This window comes from Dendropsophus ebraccatus, chromosome 3 (genome assembly GCF_027789765.1).
Source record: "Dendropsophus ebraccatus isolate aDenEbr1 chromosome 3, aDenEbr1.pat, whole genome shotgun sequence".
NCBI lineage: Eukaryota > Metazoa > Chordata > Amphibia > Anura > Hylidae > Dendropsophus > Dendropsophus ebraccatus.
In genome coordinates, this window is record NC_091456.1 from 62055264 (window position 1) to 62081632 (window position 26369).

At 41.9% G+C, this 26369-nt stretch overlaps 1 protein-coding gene across 3 annotated transcripts in view; it reads left to right on the plus strand.

Moving 5' to 3' along the window:
• Positions 1 to 26061, plus strand: part of DOCK8 (dedicator of cytokinesis 8) — a 104757-nt gene extending 78696 nt beyond the window's left edge. For all 3 annotated transcript variants that reach the window (XM_069961889.1, XM_069961887.1, XM_069961888.1), the window contains exons 34-48: positions 786 to 882; positions 4225 to 4359; positions 4690 to 4842; positions 5032 to 5190; positions 7968 to 8068; positions 9233 to 9425; positions 10009 to 10152; positions 11134 to 11265; positions 11436 to 11570; positions 13181 to 13270; positions 13727 to 13963; positions 16125 to 16268; positions 16836 to 16942; positions 18967 to 19137; positions 25093 to 26061. In XM_069961889.1, coding sequence (XP_069817990.1) covers positions 786 to 882; positions 4225 to 4359; positions 4690 to 4842; positions 5032 to 5190; positions 7968 to 8068; positions 9233 to 9425; positions 10009 to 10152; positions 11134 to 11265; positions 11436 to 11570; positions 13181 to 13270; positions 13727 to 13963; positions 16125 to 16268; positions 16836 to 16942; positions 18967 to 19137; positions 25093 to 25153 — 2059 coding nt within the window. In that variant the 3' untranslated portion in view covers positions 25154 to 26061. The remainder of the gene's footprint in view (positions 1 to 785; positions 883 to 4224; positions 4360 to 4689; positions 4843 to 5031; positions 5191 to 7967; positions 8069 to 9232; positions 9426 to 10008; positions 10153 to 11133; positions 11266 to 11435; positions 11571 to 13180; positions 13271 to 13726; positions 13964 to 16124; positions 16269 to 16835; positions 16943 to 18966; positions 19138 to 25092) is intronic.
• The last annotated feature ends 308 nt before the right edge of the window (positions 26062 to 26369 follow it).

The following is a 26369-nucleotide window of genomic DNA, read 5'->3' on the forward strand; positions in this document are numbered from 1 at the left end:
TTCATCAGTAAATCTGCCCCAGGGACTGTAGACAGATTAATGGCATCTTTATTTTATTATAAAAATAAAATTGCATGATATCTGCTGCAATCATTTTTCTGAGGCAGATCTTCCTGTAAACCTATACCTATTTTGCGGCAAAATCTGCATGTGTGCCGTAGAATCACTGCAGTTAAAACACGTATTTACAGAATGATAATTTGCTGTTTTCCCAAAAGAGAATAAGCATTATCTGGACTTGGATAGCATGCCTGTTTATGTTCACACAAGGGTTTTTCCTCGACGTTTAAAATGACTAAAGTCATTTCTCTGTTTGGCTGCCCGTCAGTGCAGTGATGGCTGTTGGTACATTATTCTAGCTTGGGTGGACTGATTGGCCTTTGGATGTGTCTTTAATTGAAAAGTCCATTGAATTTAATAGTAAAAATAGTGAAAAAGAAGAAGCTGTGTGGGAACAACTAAAAAACAACGTCCGCTGTTTGCAAAAGCCGTCGGAAAATAATTGATATGATCATTATTTTGATGTCCACGCAAACAACGTCCGTCATTTTATACATTTTGTGCATTGGGCCTTGCGGCAATAATGGACATTATATGTTGGTGTTGTGTGAACATAGCCTATGGGTGTAAAATTTTGCTTGTGGATGGTTTTTTTTAAACCTCATCCACATGTATTGTACTGTAACCTGCTGGAGGCTTGTGATACAGAATCTGCATCACAAATCTGCTGCATCTGAACTTACCATTAGGTTCTTTGCTCTGATAAAATATGATTTGTATAACAGGACCAAGGCAGAAATGGATCAAGAAGCCATAATGTGTGGAAACCTGGCTACAGAAGCCAACTTGATCATTCTGGATGTGCTGGAAACTATAATACAGGTATAATATTATTATATTAACTGCTTACTGATTAAATAATTTCTTAGAAACTGCAATACAAGAAAAAATAAAACTGTATTAGTTACGTCAGCATTTATTTTTATTTATTTTGGTAAAAAGTTTTAAGCAAGCAGGAATCTTACGGATATGTTAGGGGATCCGTCACCCAGCTATAATCAAGACCTAGGGGTCAGAGCAATTACTGAAATCTCTTCGAACTATAAGACCACCATAGGACAATTATTAAAATATAACCTTTATTACTTCACTTAAAATAAATGGGGTCCACTAGTACTCACAAGAAAACATACATATACGGACAACACAGTGTACAAAATGTTTATGATGACCTCACACAATCGAGAGGTGCTCAGAGGCCGTAGGAAGGACAAAGGGGTTACTCTAGATGGTAGGGTGCACTAACCTAGATGGTAATAGGGCCTTAATACCTAATAGAGTCCATTTAATGTCTTAAAGGGGAAGTGTGGGGAGGTAGGTGCGTATTGTTATGTTTAGCCATCTCCATGTGTATTAGAGCCAGCGATTAGCAGAGGGCTTATTGCCCTCTTTCAACAGATAATCTGCCTCTCTACTCTCTGCATAATAAATGATGTGAGACAGAAGATTAGGAGAAAGGACTGCACAAATACCGCTAGTGATGCTCATGCAGCCCTGGTCACACAATTATTGAGCCACATAATAGGCTCGGTAAGTGAGTACCAATCTAGCAGGTCTGGGTAAGTCATAAGCCCTTGGCAATACAAGGTAAGTAAAGGCCCTATTCCACGGAACGATTATCGTCCATATTCGGCCGATATCGGCCGCTACGGATCGATAATTGTCCCATGGAATAGAGTGCAACGCCAGGGCAGCCACCCCGCACCTCCCCGCCGCCCCCTCCCGCACTCACCCGCTCGCTGCAGCGAGCGGGGAACGAGGAGCAAACGAGCGCTCGTTTGCTCCTCTAACGACCCGTGTAATAGGGGCATAAGGAGATGGGAGTATTTATTTAAAGTCATTAGAATGTGTTGAGATTTATTGTGATGATTAGAGATGAGTAAAACTACAGTAAGTGCCATAGTCTGTATCCATGTTTCCCAGTAAGCCCTAGGGCTGCATTCATCCTCTCCAGCCACCAGGAGTCAAATGTGGACCGTTCAGCATTTTGCAAAATAGCACTTACTGTAGTTTCTAGTGATGTTGGCTCCATTGTGAATGCAAGTCATGACACTAGTATGAACAGAGCCTGTTTTGGTGAAAAGTATTTAAATGGAGAAAAAAAATTAAAGTATACTTGTATGTATTATAAAAATGTAATAAAAAAAATAAAAATATAATACTATAAGAAAACACAACATGCAATACTGTTTTAATAATTTATTATTGCAGCCTATTTAATATACAAAGTGCTAGGTCTTCTACCATATGGCAACAATAGAACAATGACAAGGTTTCCTCTGGGTATTTTTGTGTGTGTGTGTGTGTGTGTGTGTGTGTGTGTGTGTGTGAAATAGTTCCTGAAATGTACTTTTATGTATAATGTATGTTGTTGTTGTTGTTGTTAGACATTTGGGTGAGAATTTGCATTTAAAAATTGAGCTTGTTAAGACCTTGATTATGTTTATTCTAAGCAAGTGCAGCTTACCTGTCAAATGAATTACAGTCACCGAAAAAAGGCTTTGCTTAAGGCCCTATTCCACCAACAGATCTGACGACAGATTATCTGCCAAAGATTTGAAACCAAACCCAGGAACAGACTATAAACAGAGAACAGGTCATAAAGGAAAGACTTGATTTCTCCTCTTTTCAGATCCACCCCTGGGTTTGGCTTCAAATCTTTGGCAGATAATCTGTCATCAGATCTGTTGATGGAATAGGGCCTTTAGCGATACTTGTGCAGGTTCGAACACCAGTTCCAAGCACCATGTAGAAAAGTACACAGTGCTATACGGGAGAGGTCACACTGGTGCCAAATACTGATGAACGGCCATATATACAGCAACTACTCGTGAGGAGGGTGGTTACTTAGTATAATAATTGCAGCTAGATAAGGTTTTTGTAGGATGACTTCAGATTTTAGGGTGGTATTACACGGAACGATAATCGGCCGAATTGGCCCGATTCGGCCGATTATCGCTCCGTGTAATAAATGCAACGATCAGCCGATGACAACGATCATCGGCTGATCGTTGATATAGGTTAGAACCTATTTTCGTCGGGCGCCAACCGCGCACCGCTGCGTGTAATAGCGGTGCGTGGCCGGCGACTAACGATATACATTACCCATCCACGTTCCAGGGCTGCTCCTGCCGTCCGCTTCTCCCTGCGTCCCGCGCGCGCTCTAGCGTCACAGAGGCCTGTCAGCTGATAGGCCGCTCAGCCAATCACAGGCCGTGGCGGTCCCGGCCTGTGATTGGCTGAGCGGCCTACCAGCTGACAGGCTGCTGTGACGCTAGAGAGCGCGTGGGACCCCCGGGAGAAGCGGACGCAGGAGCAGCCCTGGAACGTCGATGGGTAATGTATGCCAGTTTAGCAAAGGCTGCAAGGACATCGGTAACGATGTCCTTGCAGCTCTTGTCAAACGATTATCGGGCCGTGTAATAGGTCCAGTAAACGAGCAACGATCTAGCAGATCGCTGCTCGTTTACAGGTATTATCGGGCCCTGCTCGGCCCGTGTAATACCACCCTAAGTCACTCATAAAAGCAATAAAAGCACCACTCTCTTGGTTGTGGTATTGATAATAATAATAATAATATTATAATATTTATTTGTATAGCGCCAACAGCTTCTGCAGCGCTTATTTAAATATATAAATACATTACAGGTTATATTAATATTAAATTATACATTAATAATGGCTTCTTACATAATATTACAATACTGTCATTTGTTATTACTGTCAATTTAAGATATCGTTATCAATTTGGAATTTCATACTTTGAGGCTGGGTTCACACTACGTATATTTCAGTCAGTATTGTGGTCCTCATATTGCAACCAAAACCAGGAGTGGATTAAAAACACAGAAAGGCTCTGTTCACACAATGTTGAAATTGAGTGGATGGCCGTCATTTTATGGCAAATATTTGCTGTTATTTTAAAACAACTGCTGTTTTATTGAAATAATGGCAGTTATTTACTGTTATATGGCGGCCATCCTCTCAATTTCAACATTGTGTGAACAGAGCCTTTCTGTGTTTTTAATCCACTCCTGGTTTTGGTTGCAATATGAGGACTTTTAAAAATAAATTGTCAATTATGGTTGCTTTGATGGTACAAATAAGCCAAGTAAAACATATTGAAACCTTAAATTTCAGCATTTGGGCTTTCATGTATTTTAGGTCAATTTATCCTTGGACTGCAAAGACAACCTTCTTGGAGGAATCCTTAAAGTGCTTGTACACTCTCTTAGCACTAATCAGAGCAACACCTACTTGTGTCATTGCTTCTCCTCTATCCGTCTGCTCATCATCAAGGTATCATATTTTTCCCTAAACAATTTTAATATAGTTTGGTGCAATGACGTCTACATTTACCCCAACTTGCTCATGTTGCGTTTCTACAGTGTACACAAAATTAAAAGCAATAGTAATGTTTTGAAGCTAAAAATAGTGTAAAAATTCTGAAGCCAATTTTTGCCATGTAAGTAACAGAATAATTCTAGCATATGCCGTTACTTACTGATCCATGGTGGTCTAACTGCCAAGATTACCACTGATAGCTATAAAGTAATGGCTGGTGGATGAATAGACATAATGATATGGTCTTTTGACGTATTGTATAAATTGTTTGATTGTCTTCTTTAGTTTGGAGACTTCCTGTTTGAAGAGGAAGTGGAGCAATGCTCTGATCTGTGCCAGAAAATGTTACATCATTGTAGTAGTTCCCTGGAAAGCACGAGGAGTCAGGCCTGTGCAACCCTGTACCTAATTATGAGATATAGCTTCAGCAGTACAAGTGTAAGTTGCCTCCTCTTTTCCTCCACTCTAGTATAACATCATTTTATAATGTTATTGTGAAATATAGGCGTTATTATTTGGTTTCCTAGAGTATTTGCATTTATTGAGCCTTGTAGATTTTACCAATAATATTTTAGCAATAAGTCTTAGTTATATCTTATCCTCTAAAACTGTGTTTGATTAATGTAGAATTTTGCAAGAGTGAAAATGCAGGTAACTATGTCATTGGCTTCACTGGTGGGGAAATCCCAAGACTTTAATGAAGAGTACCTGCGGAAATCACTACGGAGCATACTGGCATATGCAGAGGAAGATGAAGACATGCAGTCTACCATGCTTCCAACGCAGGTAATTTACACCCAGAATAGACATATATATATATATATATATATATATATATATATATATATATATATATATATATATATATATCATCTGTGCTATATTATTTATACATGGCGTTCAGTTTACATAGATTGGGGTATTATAGTTTAACTTAATGTTCTGAAATAATGCATATACAATGTGGTTTTGAACATGGTGACTTTAACCCCTTAGCGTCCCATGACGTACCTGGTACGTAATGGTGCCGCTGGGGGTGTTCAGAGCGGGGTCCCGGCGGGACCCCGCTCTGAACGGCACCGATCCCGGCTGCAATCTGCAGCCGGGCAGTGCCTCTATTAGCCGGCGCGGGTCCCGTTGCCGCGCCGGCTAATTAAGCACTTCAATGCAGCTGTCAAACCTGACAGCTGCATTGAAGTGCTTTGTACTGCACGTCCCTGGCGTCTAGTGGCACGGATCCGTTCTTCTGGCCGGCCCGGGTCTCAGCGTTGGAATGACGCTGATCCCGGCTCGGCAATAGATTGCTATGGCCTGCAGCAGGCCATAGCAATCTATCACCGATTACAATGATCTTTGCTGTGTATATACACAGCATTGATCTCTATGAGAGATCAGTGCTGTCTATATACAAGTCCCCCAGGGGGGCTTCTAGTTTATGTAAAAAAAAAAGTAAAAATGTGTTTTAATTAGTAAAAAATCCCCTCCCCTAATAAAAGTCCAAATCACCCCCCTTTTCCCATTTTATAAATATAAATTAATAAATAAAGAAATAAATAAACATATTTGGAACTATTAATTAATCACATTCCTGATCTCACACGGTAAACGGCGTCAGCGCAAAATCAACGATCAAAAAGTCGTATTTGCGCAATCAAGGTACCTGTCATGACGGGCAGGTGTAGACAAGACAAGAGACAGTGACCCTAGATCTGAACCCACCCACTGTCACCTGCCTACTTGCCTCAGTCGACCCTAAACGGTCGCGGACAACCACGGAGTCAGTCCCTACACTGCGTAGGTGAATACACAAAATGTAGACAGACAAACAAAACACAATAGAGGATAGTCAACTAGCAGGGTCAAAACCAAACAGACAACGCAGTACAAAATCAGAAGGAAAGCGGATAGTCAAATGTCAGGCAAGAGGTCAGAACACGGGTAGAGCAATAGCAAGGGGATTAGGACAGGGAACGCTGGGAAAGGAGCAGGGGAGCTGGGACTAGAAACAACTAATAGCCAGCAGGGAACTGAGGATCTGACTGCTTTTTATCCTGGATCAGAGACTAGGTCCAGCAGCTGATTGGACCAGCCCTGATCCCAGCACCAAGCTCAGCTGAACAGATCTAGCACTGCAGTAACCCCTGCACTGCCAGAAGTCTGACAGGCAAGGCAGGTGTGGCTGGAAAGTAAAACACAGTTCATTCAGTGCAAACACAGACAGAAATTCAGCGCTTCCTTGGCCGCCCGGCACAGACTGAGGAGCGCAAAGTCACATTCCTAACAGTACCAATAGAAAGAACGCATCATGGTTCAAAAAATGACATTTGACACAGCCCCATAGACCAAAGGATAAAAGCGCTATAAGCCTGGGAATGGAGCGATTTTAAGGAACATATATTTGTTAACAATGGTTTGAATTTTTTACAGGCCATCACATAATATAAAAGTTATACATGTTACATATCATTGTAATCGTAACAACTTGAGGAACATGCATAATAAGTCAGTTTTACCATAGGGCGAACGGCGTAAATGCAAAACTCCCCGAAATCAAAACAAATTCGTTTTTTTTTTTCGATTTGACAGCCCAAATGATTTTTTTCCGGTTTTAGCAGTATATTTTATGGAAAAATAATGCCTGTCATTACAAAGTACAATTGGTGTCGCAAAAAATAAGCGCTCATATAAGTCCCTAGGTGAAAAAAATGCAAGCGCTATGGACTTTTAAACATAAAATGGAAAAAGCAAAAGCGCAAAAACGAAAATTGGCTTTGACCTAAAGGGGTTAAAGGGGTAGTTTGGTTCTAAAGTTTTTTTTTTTAATCTAGCACCACATGACAAACTTATATAACTTTGTCATGTGGTACTATTACCTTTTATTGAGCATCCACCTTTTCTCGCCCCCTGCCAGAAGTCCAGTAGTTAAAATTTTTTCTTCATCACGTCTTCAACACATTGGTCTAGTGGCGTTTTTGTGTCAACACATTGTCTAATGACAATCTGGGGGCTGGCCAAGCATCCATCCTTTGTTAAGCCAGCCCCCAAGAGCTGACCCTGTCTGTGATGTTTCTTGCTCGGCCAATAGAAGACATCTTGTGACTGGGTATTGGAAGGTATGTAACCGGGTATGGAGAGACAGGGGGAGTGTGTTATTACAGGAGGGGCAAGAGAGGTTGTGGGCCTGTAGAAGGGGTAGGAGGATGATGCACGCTGCCCCATGGGACTTAATAGAAATAGTAATAAGCCACTCCAAGAAGACAGGAAATGTTGGAGTCTTGAAGCAAAGACCGGACGTTGCTTCAGGCTTCGATTGTGCAAATTGATACAATTGAAGAGAATTTTGCAGCGCAGTACACTTTTCTAAAATAGTAATTGTCCTGATTGGGGGTCTACAAAAGGGCTTATGTCTCTATATTTTCAGATACACTATACCCTTTTCTGCATGTGAACCCCAGTCAAATAGAAGATCTTGCCTACAATAAAAAACAGTATTTGGCATATCAGCTTCATTGACCTAACACACTGCAGAAGGTACTAATAATATCTCTGTATCTGTTTTTAAGGTGAATGAACTCTTAAACAATCTGAACAGTATTCTCTCAGATACAGTCAAAATGAGAGCTTTCCAGAAAGACCCAGAGATGTTAATGGATCTAATGTACAGGTATGTGTTAGGTCATTTTTTATGAACACTCATTTGCCGGGAGTTTTTTAATCTGAAGTGTTCAAGTCTTGCATGTTTGTAAATTTCTCATATTGTGCTGGTTAAATAAAAGCGGAACTCTGATTGGTTGCTGTGAGCGACAGAGAGAATCTTAGTGTACTACAGCTTCACTAATCTCTTTTATATTGTTTAGTTTTTTGTGAAAATCTAGACTAGACAGTCTAAAAATGTACCAGATTTATCATAGTGACTCGTACTATTTGAAATCAGACATATCTTAAGACTGTCTAGTCTAAGTTGCTTAGTAAGCCATGCCTATTTTCAACAAAGCCACAATTCTTTTTAGTAAGCCACACCTATTTTCAATAATGCATTGCTTCTTTTCAGTAAGCCACACCCATTTTCAATAAAACCACACTCCTTTCCAGTAATCCACATCCACTTTAGGCACATTCATACTTATTTGTCACACCAGCCACATAATTCTCTAAAAAGTATCTAAAACACGCTGCAAGTCATATTGGTATAGCGCCAACAGATTCAGCAGCGCTCACACAATACACTACGTTACATTTACATTTACACATTACAGAATTAGGTACAGACTAGGAGGAGACACAAGAGGCAGTAAGTGCTTCATTTGCAAATGGTCCAGCAATGGTAACGAGAATCAGAAAGTGCCTATAAGAAGTTTTATTAAGAAAACCAAAACCATTTCATTGACCAGTAAATAGGGTCTGGTAGAATGAGGCCTCCAATGTAGTACTGTGATTTACTCTGGACATTTGCTAGTCATTTTTATACAACTGCCTCTACATAAATCCCGTGTGTGCGCTGAGGAAACCTACGCCAGCTCAGAGCTGGTGTAGGTTTCCTGATCATTTTTCTGTGGAAAAAATGTTAAATGAAGCAGACCCAGAGTTTACGCCCCCCGTTCCACCCCCTCCCTGCCCCCCTTGCGGACTGAGCGGAAAATGTCCAGATGCGAATATATTTTTGCAAAACGGCCATTTGCAAGTAAATTTATTTACATCTGGCCGTTTTCCAACAAAAATACACCGTTTTGGCTTGATAAATGTCCCACAAAGTTTTTTTTTTTTTTAAATTATAAGAGGGTGTTACATACATAGAAACTTTGTTTTAATTGTTGCTTTTTTTTATTAGAATTGCAAAAGGCTATCAGACTTCCCCAGACCTGAGATTGACCTGGCTACAGAATATGGCAGAGAAACATGTGAAGGTGAAGTGTTACACAGAGGCAGCCATGTGCCTGGTACATGCCGCAGCTCTGGTTGCAGAATACTTAAGCTTGCTGGAGGACTGCATATATCTGCCTGTTGGTAGTGTCAGCTTTCAAGTAAGTTTAATAATATAGTATACGGTTATGTTTTTCTTATAATGCCTTAATTACTTAACCCCTTACCTATCCCTCAGATTAAGATTTTTTTTTTTCATATGTTTTTCCCCTCCTTACCGATTAAACTGACATGCTAAATTTATACTAGGGGCCAGTTTGATTCCAAAACAAACAAACAAACAAAAAAGTGCATTGCCATGTTCTGACCCCTCTAACTTTATTAGTTTGTGTTAATGCTTATTTTTCGTGCAGTGATCCAAAGGTTTTTTTCAGTAACACATGTGCTTGGATTTGACTTTTTAATCACTTTTTTTATTCCATTTTGTGTAGTATGTAATATGAGCAAGAATCAGCTGTAGTAATTGAGTGCCAATCTGATAGATCAATGTAAAACTATAGTATTACATTGATCCATATGAGCAATCAAGCAGTTGTCCATATAAGTCCACATTTTGAAAACACAAAAAAATAAGACATTTTGCTTATTTAGATCAGCGTAATGCCTATGCATTCCTCTACATACAAGCTGAAAAATAAAGATGCTTGCAATCTTTTCATACAGTATTCCTAATAAACTTTTTAGAATATTTCCTCTAATGTGATAGAAGAATCAGCAGTGTCTGATGATATGTTGACACCAGATGAAGATGGAGTGTGTTCTGGACGATACTTCTCAGAGACTGGGCTAGTGGGGCTTTTGGAACAAGCTGCAGAGCTCTTCAGTCAAGTAAGTGTTCAGCATTTGAATACAGCATTAGGCTATGTTCACACTGCGTATGATTCCGGCCGTAGTGCGAACCGCGAATATACGCACATAGTTTTGAGGTTGATGTGTTTGCTTGAAAGTATACGATATACGCCCGCACAGTGCACACTACGTATGAGCTTACGGCCGGATCGTATGCGGCGCCGTGAAAAATGAACACGACCATTGTTTGAGGACGGAAATGTTCCAACTCACGGCCGCGGATTTCCATGCTGTCCCGTACAAAGTACTTATTTCAGCCAAATTGAACTTGATTTTTTCGATCCAAAAGGTTCTGTGTGGTTTACGGGGCTGGGCGAAGATTTCCACGTAAATGACCTGTTTCAGATGGCTTCGAAACAAGCTAGGGAAGCATAACTGTACTACGGGCGTATGTTCGCAGTTCGTACGCATCAGGCCGCATGTCTATTTTTCCCACGCCCGTAGTTTCAGCCACACATGTACGGCGGCATATGAAATGCGGCCGGACTCGTACGCAGTGTGAACATAGCCTCAGGCTGGGTTCACACTACGTATATTTCAGTCAGTATTGTGGTCCTCATATTGCAACCAAAACCAGGAGTGGATTGAAAACACAGAAAGGCTCTGTCCACACAATGTTGAAATTGAGTGGATGGCCGCCATATAACGGTAAATAACTGCCATTATTTCAATATAACAGCCGTTGTTTTAAAATAACAGCAAATATTTGCCATTAAATGGCGGCCATCCACTCAATTTCAACATTGTGTGAACAGATCCTTTCTGTGTTTTCAATCCACTCCTGGTTTTGGTTGCCATGAGGACCAAATTTTGCCTGAAATATACTGTGTGTGAACCCAGCCTAAATCTAGTTATAGATAGGGGGGAAGTTAATTTTTTTTTTACAACCTCTTAAAGGTCAAAACTGAATGAAAATGTATGTATTTAGTATTGTAACTCCAAATGCACCATTTTCTATAGGCAGGATTCTATGAGACTGTAAATGAGGTCTACAAAATTGTCATCCCTGTTCTTGAGGCTCATCGAGACTTCCGTAAGCTCTCTTCCACCCATGAGAAACTGAAGAAGGCATATGACCGAATAATAACCAAGGTACCTGTCCATGAGTTCCTTTTATTAGATATATGAATTATTGTTGGAAGCAGCGACATGTCATTTAGAGCCTAAGCCCATACACATTACATAGCTGCTTGATCAGCCATGCTTTTTATAGAAAAACTCTATGTTAACCATGTAATTAACATGTTATTTTGATGCAACAGGGGCAAAAGAGAATGTTTGGCACATATTTCCGTGTAGGATTTTATGGACTAAAGTTTGGTGACCTAAATGAACAGGAGTATATTTACAAAGAACCAACAATCACTAAACTCGCGGAGATTTCCCACCGACTAGAGGTAAACTGCCTTCTTCAATTTTAGTTTCTACAGTATTGACTTTAAGTGTGCGTTCACACGTACAGCATCTGCAACAGATTTGATGGCGCTGACTTGAATCTGCTGCAGATCCGCAGCATATTTGATGGCCCAGATTAGATTAAAAGCAAATCTGCGCCATCAAATCTGCTGCAGATCCTGTACGTGTGAACACACCCTAAATCGCTGATTATTGGCAATGAGCATTGCTGGAAACGGTCCTTTGCCTGAAGGAGCGTATTAAAGTGCAAAAGCGTCAGCGATCAGCTAAGGAGTGGGAAAAATCCTGATCCTCTGTTGATCGCACCTATTATGCCATGGCAAAATAGATCAGCCACACATCTTCCGTGTAAATGTGCGACCGACAACAATATATTTAAATGGCCACATGAGCGATACAGTGATCTTTTGTTTGGCCCGGCAGAGCGATTAATTGTGCTCTCTAAAGGCACTGCAAATACACTCTGATCTCGCTGATCGGCGATGCCTTCCATCCTTGCATGGTCCCATAGATTTAATACTAATTTTCTAGGTCTGTGCATTCTATTGTAAAAACAGTGAGCTTAAAGGGGAACTATCAGATTAGACGAATATAACCCCTTATTGCGCACAGGACACCGTGGAGGAAGGCATGTCCCTAATTTTTCTCCTTCCAGAGCACCGTTAATAGTGCTGGCACTATGGGGGTGTGGCAGTGCTCTGGACCGAGGATCTAACTGGCTGATAGCTCCCCTCTAGGGGTATGTGCACACTACAGAATGACAACTGAAAATCAGTTGCGGATTCCGCAGCTCGCACCCGCTCTCGGACCCCATGCCATAGACTCCATTCTATGCACGGGTGGATTTCGCCATCCGTCCAAAGAATGAACAAGTTCCGCAAGCTAGTGTGAGCCACGCAATCCGCGAGGGGCATTCCGAAGGGATTCCACAGTGTGCATATTCCTCAAATGGGTATTCAATGTAAGGTTCTCCTCCCCAATATTATGACAATAAGTATAAAGTCATCAGCATGCTGCTTTATATCTGATTATGGGATTAGGATAAGGCTGAGGTTGACTATGAAGTGTAGACTGGTTATCTCCATTATGGAGTTACTGGAGCAGGTGACATCTATAACCACTACTTTACAGTATATTGTATGTTAATTTCAGTAAATATTCAGTGAGGATTAAAGGGGTCTTCCAGGGAAGAACTTTTATCAATAATTATGCTCAAACTGGTAGAAAACATACTCAGTTTACTTGCTTCCCCACCACCACACAGGAAGCCGCACAGCACTTTCTGTGTTTGAGGCCACTGATTGGCTAGACAGACAGTTCCACATACCAACCCCAAATACAGGAAGTGCTGTACAGTGGGACTGGCTTGGTGAGAACAGAGGTGGCAGGGGTGAGGTAAGAGAGAAAGGTAAGTATGTGTTTTTATATATATTTTTCTTTAGGCTGTGCAGATTTTTAGATAAATGTTCACCAGTTCACCAGAATACCCCTTTATTATTTCTTGAGATCCCAATATCTAACAATTAAATTAAAAATAATACATGTTATAAAGTAAATGACTATAAACTATTACTTTTTATTACCTCTGTAGGGATTTTATGGTAATTGCTTTGGAGAAAATATGGTGGAAGTGATTAAAGACTCTGCTCCTGTGGATAAGTCAAAACTGGATCCCAATAAGGTAGCACGTGTGTGTGTGTGTGTGTGTGTGTGTGAAATTGTATGTTTCTGTTGCATAATCTACTGCAGCCACCACTATGGTGAGTTTAGGTTCTTACTATAATCTTATTATATTTGGATTGTTGGAAGCTGTATACATCCATATGCACTATACAACCCCTTACCGTTAGTCACAAGTTTTACATTCAACTCTGTAAGGGTTATGGCTTCATTTGGCCTTTACACATCCCCTATATAGCAATTAAGGGTTATTACAACTAATCAGCACATCAATTGGAACTACTCAGATTACAAAAGCCTCAATGTTCCAAGGTTTAGGCTGAATGTAATGCTTGTAAAAGTTCTTTCCAGATTACCTTTTGCTTTTCCACAAATATAGTAATATAATGATTAATAAACCATGAGTGCTTATAAACCAGTGATGCTATGTTACTTGACACCAGACTATGGTTTTCAGGCCTACATCCAGATTACATTTGTGGAGCCATACTTTGAGGAGTATGAAATGAAATATAGGATGACTTATTTTGAGAAGAACTACAACCTACGCCGATTTATGTATACCACACCTTTTACTCTTGATGGACGTCCTCGAGGAGACCTTAGTGAGCAGTACAAAAGGAAGACCATTCTGACCACAATGCATGCTTTTCCTTACATCAAGACCCGCATTAATGTCATCCAGAAAGAAGAGGTAAAAAGCTGTATGAAAGAGTAAAACTTGTGAAGCAAAATTTTAAGCAAAAGATTTATAATTCCTAAAGACCCTATTACACAAAGAGATTATCGGCCGTATTTGGTCGATACGACTGTTACGGAAGATAATCGTTCCGTGTAATAGAAGACAAGGATCAGCCGTCGGCTGATCGTTGTCTTTCAACATGTTGAAAGTTCAACGATGAGCATAGCAGCGATATGCTGCCATCACTTTGTGTAAAAGAAGCGGTGGACGCAGGCCACCACTATTTTCTATGGGCTGCCCAGACAATTCAGCGATTACCCGGACTGCCCCCCCCCCCTGCTTACCCGCTTGCTGCTGAGGCATGTAATAGCGCCGGCAGCGAGCAGGGATTGAGGGGCAAGCGAGGGCTGACCTGACAGGTCTGCACTCACTTGCTCCCTCTCGACGCTCTGTGTAATAGGGGCTTTAGTGTCCCTCTCCTAGAGACAGTTCAAAAGTATTGAACGGTTGGGACCTGGGTGTTCAGACCCCCACGAATAATTAGATATGCTCTTAACTCCCCAGCTCGCTGCGATCTCTGGCTCGCTCTAGTAACTGGTCTCTATAGGTCTACAGCAAGACAAAGATGGCAAGGAGCAGGGGAGTAAATGAGACTTGCTTTTATAGCCAGGGATTTTCCAGAACTTATCCTTTGAAGTAATGAGACAGAACAGTCCTGATCCTGACAATGTCACTGTGTGCTCCATGGTGTATACATTGGCAACTATAGACTGCCAGCAGACAATAGACTTATGTTGACTTACAGACGCTGTATGATGGCAGGAGTGTGACGACAAACATTTTGTAAACAATAGAGAACTATTATAATGGAAAGAGATGGAATATTTAGCTCTGACAGCTGTATTGAATAGTGAAAATTTTAACAATTGCACATACTCAATATACATGTCATAGCCTAATGGGCATGCTGTTTGGAAACTACTAAAGAATAATGGGAGCACTGACTTGGCATACAGTAGCAGCAGGTTGAGTCTGTTGGAGTAGCAGGGATAAATTTGTCACCTGACACATCATCAAGTACTCGTCTTATTATCAAAACATGGAGGTATGTGTATGAATATTCATGCAGTAGCTGTCACAGCTGTGGCGGCGGCCCGTGCTCCGGGCCGCCGCCGCAACCTCCCTCTGCCCCATGCAGCCGCCGGGGTCCATGTGCAGGGACCCGGCGCTGCTACTAGTTCGGCCCCGGGGGGCGCCTTACCTCGCCCCGCTCCTGTCACCGTCAGTCCCGGCCGACGCGCGCGCGTCCCCGGCTGTCTCAGATTTAAAGGGCCAGTCCACCCCTAATTGGAAGTTGCACTAAGTCACTCCCTATAAATCCCAGCATGCCCTGTCCCTCGTGTTGGAGCCTCTACATGCTTCCCATAGCGTTTGGCCCAGCTCCCTGTTGTTCCTGTCCGCTGTCCCTGTCCTTAGTTCCTGTCCGCTGTGCCCGTCCTTAGTTCCTGTCCGCTGCCTAGTCCATTGTTCCTGTGCTCCGCCTGTCATCCGCGGTGATGCCTATCGACCACTGCCAGCACTATCACCTGCCTACTGCTCCTGCCACACCTCGCCTGCCGTCACTAGCAACCAAGCCAGGGGTAGCGACCTGGGGGTCGCCTGCCGCAGCAAGTCCATCCCGCCTTGCGGCGGGCTCTGGTGAAAACCAGCGGCCCCTTAGACTCCCTGGTGCGGTTTATGCCATCGCTAGTGACGGTACAGAGGATCCACTACACCAGGCGTTACAGTAGCAGACCTACCATAGTACAGTCCTCTGCTTGGAGGTTAAGTGTACATAACAGCTATCTGTCCTTACTACACTAGCCAAAAGTTTTTATACATTGGGGAGTGTTCAGACCTGCACCGATCTAGATAAAGCTGGGAGAAGCACATATAGTCAGGGTAAGCTTGTGGCTATCCACTTCTCTCCCTGGATCCCTGCAATCTCAGTCTTGATGTACAAAACAATATCTACAGATTAGTGGGGGTCTAAACACTCAAAGCTTTTCACATGTAGGAAAGTGTTTTTTTTTAAATGACAGTAACAATGTAACTGCTGTATGTGCATGTACATATGTATGTATAAGTATACATTTCCTTTGTGTATTACACATAACAAGTTGTTTTTCTCTAGTTTATATTGACTCCTATTGAAGTCGCCATAGAAGACATGCAAAAGAAAACTCTTGAACTAGCTGTTGCTACCAGCCAGGAACCTCCAGATGCAAAAATGCTCCAGATGGTGCTGCAAGGTTCTGTAGGAGCGACAGTAAATCAGGTGTGTGTGCAAATCAAAGCACAGAATAATTATTTCAAGAAATTGACTCACGTCCTTCCGCTGGTATTTCATATTTATACATATGCTTTGCTTAGCCTAGGGCATCAGACTTTTGTCCTGTATTCTTGTTGTAATGGCCCTATTTCACGGGTCGTTTAGAGGAGCAAATGAGCGCTCTCAGCGCTCGTTTGCTCCTCGTTCCCCGCTCGCTGCCGCCGCTATTCAACGTGGCTGCAGCGAGCGGGTGAGTGCGGGAGGGGCGGCGGGGAGCTGCGGGGGGGCTGCCCGGGTGATCGCTGATCGTCCGGGCAGCCCATAGGATACAGCAGCGTCTGCTGCCAATGCTCCTATTCAACGGAGCGACGGCAGCAGATGAACGATGTCGGCTGATCATTGCACTCTATTCCACGGGACGATTATCGTCCGTAGCGGCCGATATCGGCCGAATACGGACGATAATCGTTCCATGGAATAGGGCCTTAAGATTTGGTCCACATTATCAATTATTTTCTACTAGCAGTGATAGTAATACTATTTTTTTTATTGTCATCTATATATGTATACCAGGGGCCACTAGAGGTAGCTCAAGTGTTTCTGGCTGAAATCCCTGCTGACCCTAAACTATATCGACATCACAACAAGCTCAGACTGTGTTTCAAGGAATTCATTATGCGGTATGTGTCTCCTTATGTCTGAGCTCTCCTAGGTTTCCTGCTGTGTTATATAGCATGTTATTTATGCATGCCTTTCTTTATTGAGACTTGTGACGTAAATGAAGTTAGCCTGCCATGATTTGTTGTCTGTGTTGTCTTTATTATATTTCTTTAATGAATAGGCAAACTTTACAGTAGTTCCCAAGAAAATGGAGGGCATGTCCTACTCTGTTTATTTTTCAAGGCAAAGGAGTCAGTGTCCTCTAAATTGTTTAGTTTGGTAGGAATGTATTTTAGGAGTCACTTGAATATTTCTCAATTGATTTATCTGTGACAGTCTTCCAATAACTTGGATAACCTTAGATTTCCTGATCATGCCTTACTGATCCATCCACGGAGTACATAATGTTGTATTGTTGATGAACTCATCTGCCACCAGCAGTATTACTGACTTCTGTGTAGCATCACCTGAACCCTCTCTGACATCAGTAGGGCTGGACGTCAGAGCAGGAGGCAGGGCAGACTGTCCAATCTGAGTACAGGGACACTGGGCCAGTCAGGCTTAGTGCCCTCATCCCAGTACTCTATTTAAACTAGCAGCAGCTGGATCTCACCTATGTCCATCCATGGTTGGTTTTACAATAGCATTCCTCTGATTCTACTTTGCCTGGATCCACTGTCTGCCTTGTTTTCTGACCATACCTTTTGCCTGCTGAATTTGACCTAATGTACATGCCTGATTTGACATGTTGCCTGTTTACCAACATTGCTTTTGTACTCTGATTTTGCACTACTACTTACTACTACTACTACTACTGTCTCCTGGTTTTGATAGTCTGCCTTGTTTTCTGACTTCTGTCTTTGGACTAGTTTGTAGTGCCTTTACACGGCACAATAACCAAGAGTATGGGCTGTACAAACAATCATTGCATCTTTCGTGTGGCCATGAAAACTTAAAGCACAACTGCGCATATACCCATGGTGTCGGTTTCCAGATCACACATGCAGTACATACATACTTAGTGCGCTGCTGTGTAATCCGGAATCCCGCTCTCCAGCTCTTCCGTTCTGCTCTGTGGCTGACTCCCCCACCTCCTCTGCCTGTCAATCATTCCTAAAGATTCTACCGGCGGCCAAAGAGCAGGATGGGAGAGCAGGATGCCAGATCACACAGCAGCACACTAGGTATGTATGCCCTGCATGTGTGATCTGGAAACTGGCATTACGGGAATATGCATGGCTGTGCTGTCAGTTTCCCTTTGCTATAGGCCGCACATCCTCTGTTTACACAGGAAAATATGCAGCCAATAAAGCAGTTCAAAATATACGATCAGCTGAGGGTTGGACGTTTTTCCGGTTCTCAGTTGATCGTTGTCAGTTTTACTTGGGCCGATTATCGGTGGAAGGAGCATTTTTACCAATGCTCCTGGCCAATGTCAGCCCATGTAATAGGCCCTTAAAGGGAACCTGTCACCCCCCGTGCCGGGGTGACAGGCTCCCGACCCCCCGTTAGAGCCCCCTATACTTACCTAATCCCGCCAGGTCCCGCTTCTGGAGGTGGTCGGGTGATGAAGATCTCAGCCGCTGCAGCCCGGCGCGCGCGCTGAGAGATGAGTCCAACACCCATAGAGAATGACGGAGCGCTGGACTCTCCTGTCATTCTCTATGGGTGTTGGACTCATCTCTCAGCGTGTGCGCCAGGCTGCAGCGGCTGAGATCTTCATCACCCGACCACCTCCAGAAGCGGGACCCGGCGGGATTAGGTAAGTATAGGGGGCTCTAACGGGGGGTCGGGAGCCTGTCACCCCGGCACGGGGGGTGACAGGTTCCCTTTAAGCCCAGTGCACTTGGTCAATGAAGGGACTGTCACTTAGTTGGAGGCCTTAGTGGTTGGGGTAAGAGCAGGACAGCAGGACTACATTAAATTACTGAAGACGATTGCAATGCTCAACTCACCCTAAGTATTTACTACGACTTTTACAAAAAAATGTCTCCAACCATTTATGTATTTATTTATACGTAGACATACCTTATTCCTTCTGCAGGTGTGGAGAGGCAGTAGAGAAAAACAAGAGACTGATAACTTTTGAGCAGAAGGAATATCAGCAAGAGCTAAAGAAGAATTACAGTAGGTTGAAGGAGAATCTCCGACCCATGATTGAGCGCAAGATTCCTGACTTGTACAAACCATTGGTAAAGACTCCAAGTGATACAAGGTAAATGTTACAGCGCGGTCAGACATGCATACAGGAAGTATTAATGTGGCAGGATGCAGCCATAGAAAGTTTTATTATATACCCAATAATCAATTTTCTCATGGTTCCTGTATACTCCGGAAATAACAGTGTATACTCAATAACAAATCCATTAAATAGCAGTTGTATTATTATAGAGAGTGTATTAAATTATATAAGGTATAAACTTCAGTTTAGTTCCATTTCTAGGCCTCAGAGCTAGTGATACGATCAAAAAGAATTGCTTTATTGAATTTAAAGGAAACTTTAGAGATCTTGTATGCCTGCCAAATCAATATAGAGAAATGCAATTTTTGCAGACCTACTTTCAGATTAGTGCAAATGCTTTAGTGCTGTTACCAGTATTACTCCATCTAAAGGTCCCTTATTGCTGTGTATTTGTCATAATGATCAGTTTCCTATTGTTACATAGTAGAGCTAGTATCAGAGGATAACACAATGGCCACTGATAAAAAACACAATGGCCACTTGGCCACTTTCCCTGGGCCTTTTTTCTTTGGAGGCATCGAGGATTGGACTTTAGGAGCAACCCGAGTTGATGTAACCCTTTACTTCTCTGCACCATCATGGACTTAAATGTTAAAGCCTTTAATATTTAGGCATTGTTTAGCAGTGTTATATGAGTAGTGAATATGGAAAATATACATTGATAATATTGATAAAACATAACATAAAAAACACTGACAGGTGAAGTTAAAGGGGTACTCTGGAGATGCAAAACATATTTTAACACTTATCGATTGCTTTAATAAAGTTATATTAATGTGTAATTAAATTTATATTTTTTTCTTTATATATAAAGACAGCCTTGCAGTACCTGACGCAAATGTTGGTGGCAGCAGAGGCCCATGTCACCACTTAATGCTGGCACTCAACAAAAGTGTATCTATAAAGAAAGTAATTCCCCAGATCTTCCTTATGGTACATCTTTGGGATAGGGAGACCAATCTATGGAAATCATACCTTACAGCTTACATGGCTTATTTACTGTCAACTTGACCTTTTATTCACACGTTGTAACAGTGCAGCTGTATTTGCGGCTGTAATTGTGCGACGGTATTTTTGGTGGTTCGTGTGTATGCTTGGAAGTATAGGATATGCGGCTGCACAGTGCACACTATGTCTGAATCTACGGCCCTATCGTAAACGGACCCGTAAAAAATGAACAAGACCATTGTTTGCGGCTGAACATGCGGCCGAGGATTGACAGGCGGTCCGTACGGAGTACTTCAAAAATAGCCGGCAATGATGCCGAATGCCGATGCCTCTAATAGTTAATATATTAAATTACTAAAACACATTTTCTTTGTAATCAAGACACTTTCGTTGGTCAATAATTTATTTCTAACGAATCCATCATTTTGCAATTAAATATACTGTTAAAATAAATAGATATATAAATAAATGTATATTTATCTATATATTTATTTTTTGACAGTATATTGAATTGCACAATGATGGATTCGTTAGAATTAAATTATTGACCAACGAAACAGAATTTATTTCCACGAAAATGTGTTTTATTCATTAAATATTAATTAGTACAGGAAGCTCTATAAGCCGTTAATTCATATTCCCGGCAATAGAGCATTCTGTACTAATCATCACTTTACTTTAATGAAAACATCAAATGTTTCTTCTAATTATGTTATCACAATAGCATTATTAGAAGAAACATTTAGAATTATATGTGCGCTCAGCTGATTGGCTGTTCGGCTGAGCGCACATATAATTACCCGGTCCGCAGTACAGTGACTTCATTGTGCTGCGGACCAGCGAAGAGACAACATCGGGACATCGGATGGTGAGTATAGAGCTCTCCCCACCCCCTCCCAGCAAGGAAGGGGGGGTCAGTTAACCCCTTCCTTGCTGGGATGGGTGCAGTCTGACATCAGTCTGGCCCCCAAGGGGTTAAGGGGGATGCAGTACATCCTCCCTTAACCCCTTGGGGGCCAGACTGTAAGCAGCGATCTGTAAAGATGCTGCATACTGTAAGGTGCACAACACCGCTCACAATGATGGGTGTTGTGCTCCTGTTTGTGTGTTTTTTGTGTGTTTCTCCCTTTTTGTTTTTCAGATATCGGTATCCTGGGGATTACGTCGGATTCCATGGACTACGTCGATGACCAGCGGTTGTTCTTTGAATTTTTATAATAAAATGGTCAATGAGGGGTGTGGGGGTGTTTTTATTTGAATAAAAAAATATTTTAAACTTGTGTCTTGTCTTTATTTCTTTACTTTATAGACTTAGTAGTGGAAGCCGTCTAATAGACGGAATCCATTACTAAGTCGGGGCCTAGTGTTAGCCGGTATAAAATGGCTAACACTAACCCCCCCATTATTACACCAGTACCCAATGCCACCAGGGGTACTGGGAAGAGCCGGGTGCCAGTGGTCCCGGAGCGTCAATATTGGCGCTCCTGGACCGGGCGGCAGCAGGCTGGTAAGATTTAGGCTGGGGAGGGCCTAAACCAATGGCTCTTCCCACCCTGGTGTTACCAGGCTGCTGTCGTTTGGTTTTTAACCCGGCTGGTTATAAAAATAGGGGGGACCCTATGCGTTTTTTTTTAAATAAATAAATAATTTTAAAAAACCGCATAGGGTCCCCCCTATTTTTATAACCAGCCGGGTTAAAAACCAAACGACAGCAGCCTGGTAACACCAGGGTGGGAAGAGCCATTGGTTTAGGCCCTCCCCAGCCTAAATCTTACCAGCCTGCTGCCGCCCGGTTCAGGAGCGCCAATATTGACGCTCCGGGACCACTAGCACCCGGCTCTTCCCAGTACCCCTGGTGGCATTGGGTACTGGGGTAATAATGGGGGCCCCAACTTAGTAATGGATTCCGTCTATTAGACGGCTTCCACTACTAAGTCTATAAAGTAAAGAAATAAAGACAAGACACAAGTTTAAAATATTTTTTTATTCAAATAAAAACACCCCCACACCCCTCATTGACCATTTTATTATAAAAATTCAAAGAACAACCGCTGGTCATCGACGTAGTCCATGGAATCCGACGTAATCCCCAGGATACCGATATCTGAAAAACAAAAAGGGAGAAACACACAAAAAACACACAAACAGGAGCACAACACCCATCATTGTGAGCGGTGTTGTGCACCTTACAGTATGCAGCATCTTTACAGATCGCTGCTTACAGTCTGACCCCCAAGGGGTTAAGGGAGGATGTATTGCATCCCCCTTAACCCCCTGGGGGCCAGACTGATGTCAGACTGCACCCATCCCAGCAAGGAAGGGGTTAACTGACCCCCCCTTCCTTGCTGGGAGGGGTGCAGTGCCGGGGAGGGGGTGGGGAGAGCTCTATACTCACCCTGATGTGTCCTCTTCGCTGGTCCGCAGCACAATGAAGTCACTGTGCTGCGGACCCGCTAATTATATGTGCGCTCAGCCGAACAGCCAATCAGCTGAGCGCACATATAATTCTAAAGGTTTCTTCTAATAATGCTATTGTCATAACATAATTAGAAGAAACATTTGATGTTTTCATTAAAGTAAAGTGATGATTAGTACAGAATGCTCTATTGCCGGCATATGAATTAACGGCTTATAGAGCTTCCTGTACTAATTAATATTTAATTAATAAAACACATTTTCGTTGAAATAAATACAGTTTCTTTGTTCAATAATTTAATTCTAACGAATCCATCATTGTGCAATTAAATATACTGTCAAAAAATAAATATATATATAAATATACATTTATTTATATATATATTTATTTTAACAGTATATTTAATTGCAAAATGATGGAATCGTTTACATTTAATTATTGAACAATAAAAGGGACTTTATTAGACAGAAAATGTGTTTTATTAATTCAATATATTAACCATGAGAGACATCGGCATTAGTGCAGAGGATCGCAAACCCCGGTAATAGCGATTCATGTAAACTGTGTTCCCTGCTTTCCCAGATGCATCCAGAGGTGTTTCCATCACTTTCTTAACATTTTATTTGTTATTTTTAGTTGAACCAGATTTCCAAGTAAATGACCGTATGTTTTGAGCCGCATGTCTATTTTTTCCCACGGCCGGAGTTTCACCCGCACATTTACAGCCGCATAAAAAATACAGCCGCACAGTTACAGCGTGTGAACCCAGCCTAATAGTGTCAGATGCCACACTTCACCTTTACAGATCCTAAGGAATCCATGCCTCAATGGCTCAGAGCTATGCTGGTGTCATGGGAGGCCTACACCAGAGCAGTCATCTAATTTTGGCGTGGAAAGCCATGGCAAAGGAAAGGTAGTACTACATAGGGTCCACAAAAATGAATAGCCATCCACATAATGCAAAATTGGCTGAAAGGGGTAGTGCGGCGCTAAACAATTATTCACTAAATAACACACAATACAAAGTTATACATTTTTGTAATGTATGTTATGTTAGTAAATCGCCCCCTTCCCCCCCCCACCAGACTCGGAAGTGTAGTGTTCTATACATACCTGCCTCTAGCCGACCCCCGTCCGCCATCTTGTGCCATGGCGTCATCTTTGGACGGACGGCCGAACCGCTCCGACCGCCCCTAGTGCCGGCCGCCCTCTGCCGCGTCATCAGCTGCTCAGCCGCGATTGGCTGAGCACAGTTATGCTCAGCCCTCTAAGGTGATTTTGAATAGCAGTGACATACTGTATCACAACTGATGCACAGTTATTAGGTATATAACTAAATACAAGCTTTGGGCAGATCTATTCATTTCAGGTACAGCTTTCCAAATCTTTTAACACCTCTCTTAACATCTTCCTTATGAGCGGAGGTATGTACTTGGCACCTGGATTGTATACAAAAGTTCACATTCTTATCTCCCCACTACAAATACTTGAAATATCTTGCCCTTACACTCCTTATTCTTGATAAAAAAAAAGGCTATATAAATCACAGCCAAATGTCGAAGAAGTATTTCTTGGTAATGCTTCGTGTGTGTCCTGTAACACTTGTGTGACTGCCGGGTCTCCTTTCTGTCCATTATCAATGTCATTGCCAGTGAGTCACACTCTGTTTGTTCAGTGGGAAACTTGTTGATGCTTTGAATTTGTTTGCGGCTAACAAATGGCTTGGTGACAATAGGGCCATTATTTCTGTGGATTGTAAACAGACTGAGGATTCTCAGAGTTGTGGGCAGGGACCATCCTTCACTTCACAGATGGCTGGAGCTAGGTGAAAGTATTCAAGGCATGCAGGGAATTGCAAGTGAGCTTGTTCTGTGTTTTGTTCATGCCATAGAAAGGGGTGTCTCATTAACTGAAAATCCGTTTGTTGACTGCAAAGTCAAACAGTATTATCTACATTGATGAAAAGTACAAACAGCCCCGGTGATATAGAAATATCTATATCTGTTCTTTCACAGTTAGTAGTTGAATCCAGTACCCAGAGCACCGTTAGGAGCACTGCCCCACCCCGATAGTGCCTGCTCCTCCTAATGATAATCAGTGCTCCTAACGGTGCTCTGTATTCAACTACTAACTGCTTGAAAACTGCCCCGAGGAGGAAGGTAAGACACATACCTTCCTCCTCGGCATCCCGTGCACAATAGGGGGATATCAGCAGGTTAGATTTGTCTAACCTGCTGATAGTTGACCTTTAGGTCAAAATTCTATTTTGTTATTTAAACATATGAATATTACTTCTCTGATTTTCCTTGCAGAATTGTAGATGCTTGTGAGTTTTTAGAGCAAGACCTAAGTAAAAAGAATGAAAATAAGTCTAGAAAGAGGAAAACTCATTAGTGCCACCTATAGGCAAGGGCCAGATATTTACTTACAAGGGAATCACCAACAAGGGGCACTAGAAATACAGTTTCCTTTGAAAGGAGAGATGTTTGTATATGAATTGGTTAAGATGCATGATACATGAGCCACCACTTTGTGAAACATATAAGATTTTTTTTCTTTTGCAGGGGAATCCTCCATAGATCCAGTTTCAGAAAATATGACTCACAGGTCTTTCAGAGCAGCTGATCTATGCAGCGTCAGAAAACATTGATCAAAGAAGATCAAAGAACAAACTGATCCACCTTGCATATTTCACCTACTGAAACCGCACATATAAGTGCGGTCAGAGGAGATTGCAATGCCAAGGGCTTCATGTTAACTCAAAAGCCATATGACTTGTCGATCATGATATACTTGTTTAAACATGCTTATGGTTAAAATAGGTACAAGCAGAGCACTACTTTTTGTGCCTAGGTACTGTACCTACAGACTACTTTGATGCTTAACTTACAGATTTCTCGCCAGAAAACAGGCTAGATGAAGATCTATCCAAACCAGTATAGGTAAATCATCACTGCCAGGTAGACTATAGAGTTGTAAATATATTCCTTTAGACTATGCTTTTGTTAAACATTTTGTATACAGGGTTAGCTGTAGTAAAAGCTACAATGTATTTTATTAAAAATCGTATTTTAAGTCTTTTCATATACATGATTGTATAGATTATTGTAAAGTGTTGCACAACTGCAGTGTTTGTAAGGATGTCAAGTGTATCATCCAATACCTGTATATATTTGAACAGCTTTGGACATACAGTGTTATTTGTTGTAGTTTTCCAATGCAATTAATAGAGATACAATATATTTTATTGTACTATAAAAGCCAAGCATTTCACATGATCAGGTTGAACATACACGTGATGTTATTTTTTAATCTACAGGCCAGAATTGCAGCCGTAGTTTGCTTTTATTTTACTCTGTGTGTGAATAAAGCAGCAGTCATATGTTTTGATACTAACATTTTTCTTTAATAATGTTTTTGGTTGGAAAACCTGCAAGGCCATAATCATAATGTGAAAAATAAAACAAAGCCTTTTCTTCTGAATGCATTGGACAGTGTCTTCAGTATTATTAAATGTTTTGTATTTATACGAAGTCATTTGTAGCAGTCTATGTTCACACACATTATCAAAAGATGGACATCTAAAAAGAAGGCCACAAAAAAAAATTGTGTGAACATAACATTAGGCCTAATTCACTTGACCGATGAAATTGTACAAATTTTATCCTGCATACTCAGAGAATTACTGTGGACCCTTTCAGTGACGGCCGCCATCTTGGGACGAGTACATTATCTTCAGGAGGCCGGCCTGACTGCTCCAGCCCTCCCCCATGCCGGCCCTCCTCTCATGCGTCATCAGCTGCTCAGTCGTGATTGGCTGAGCATAACAGAAGATATCTCA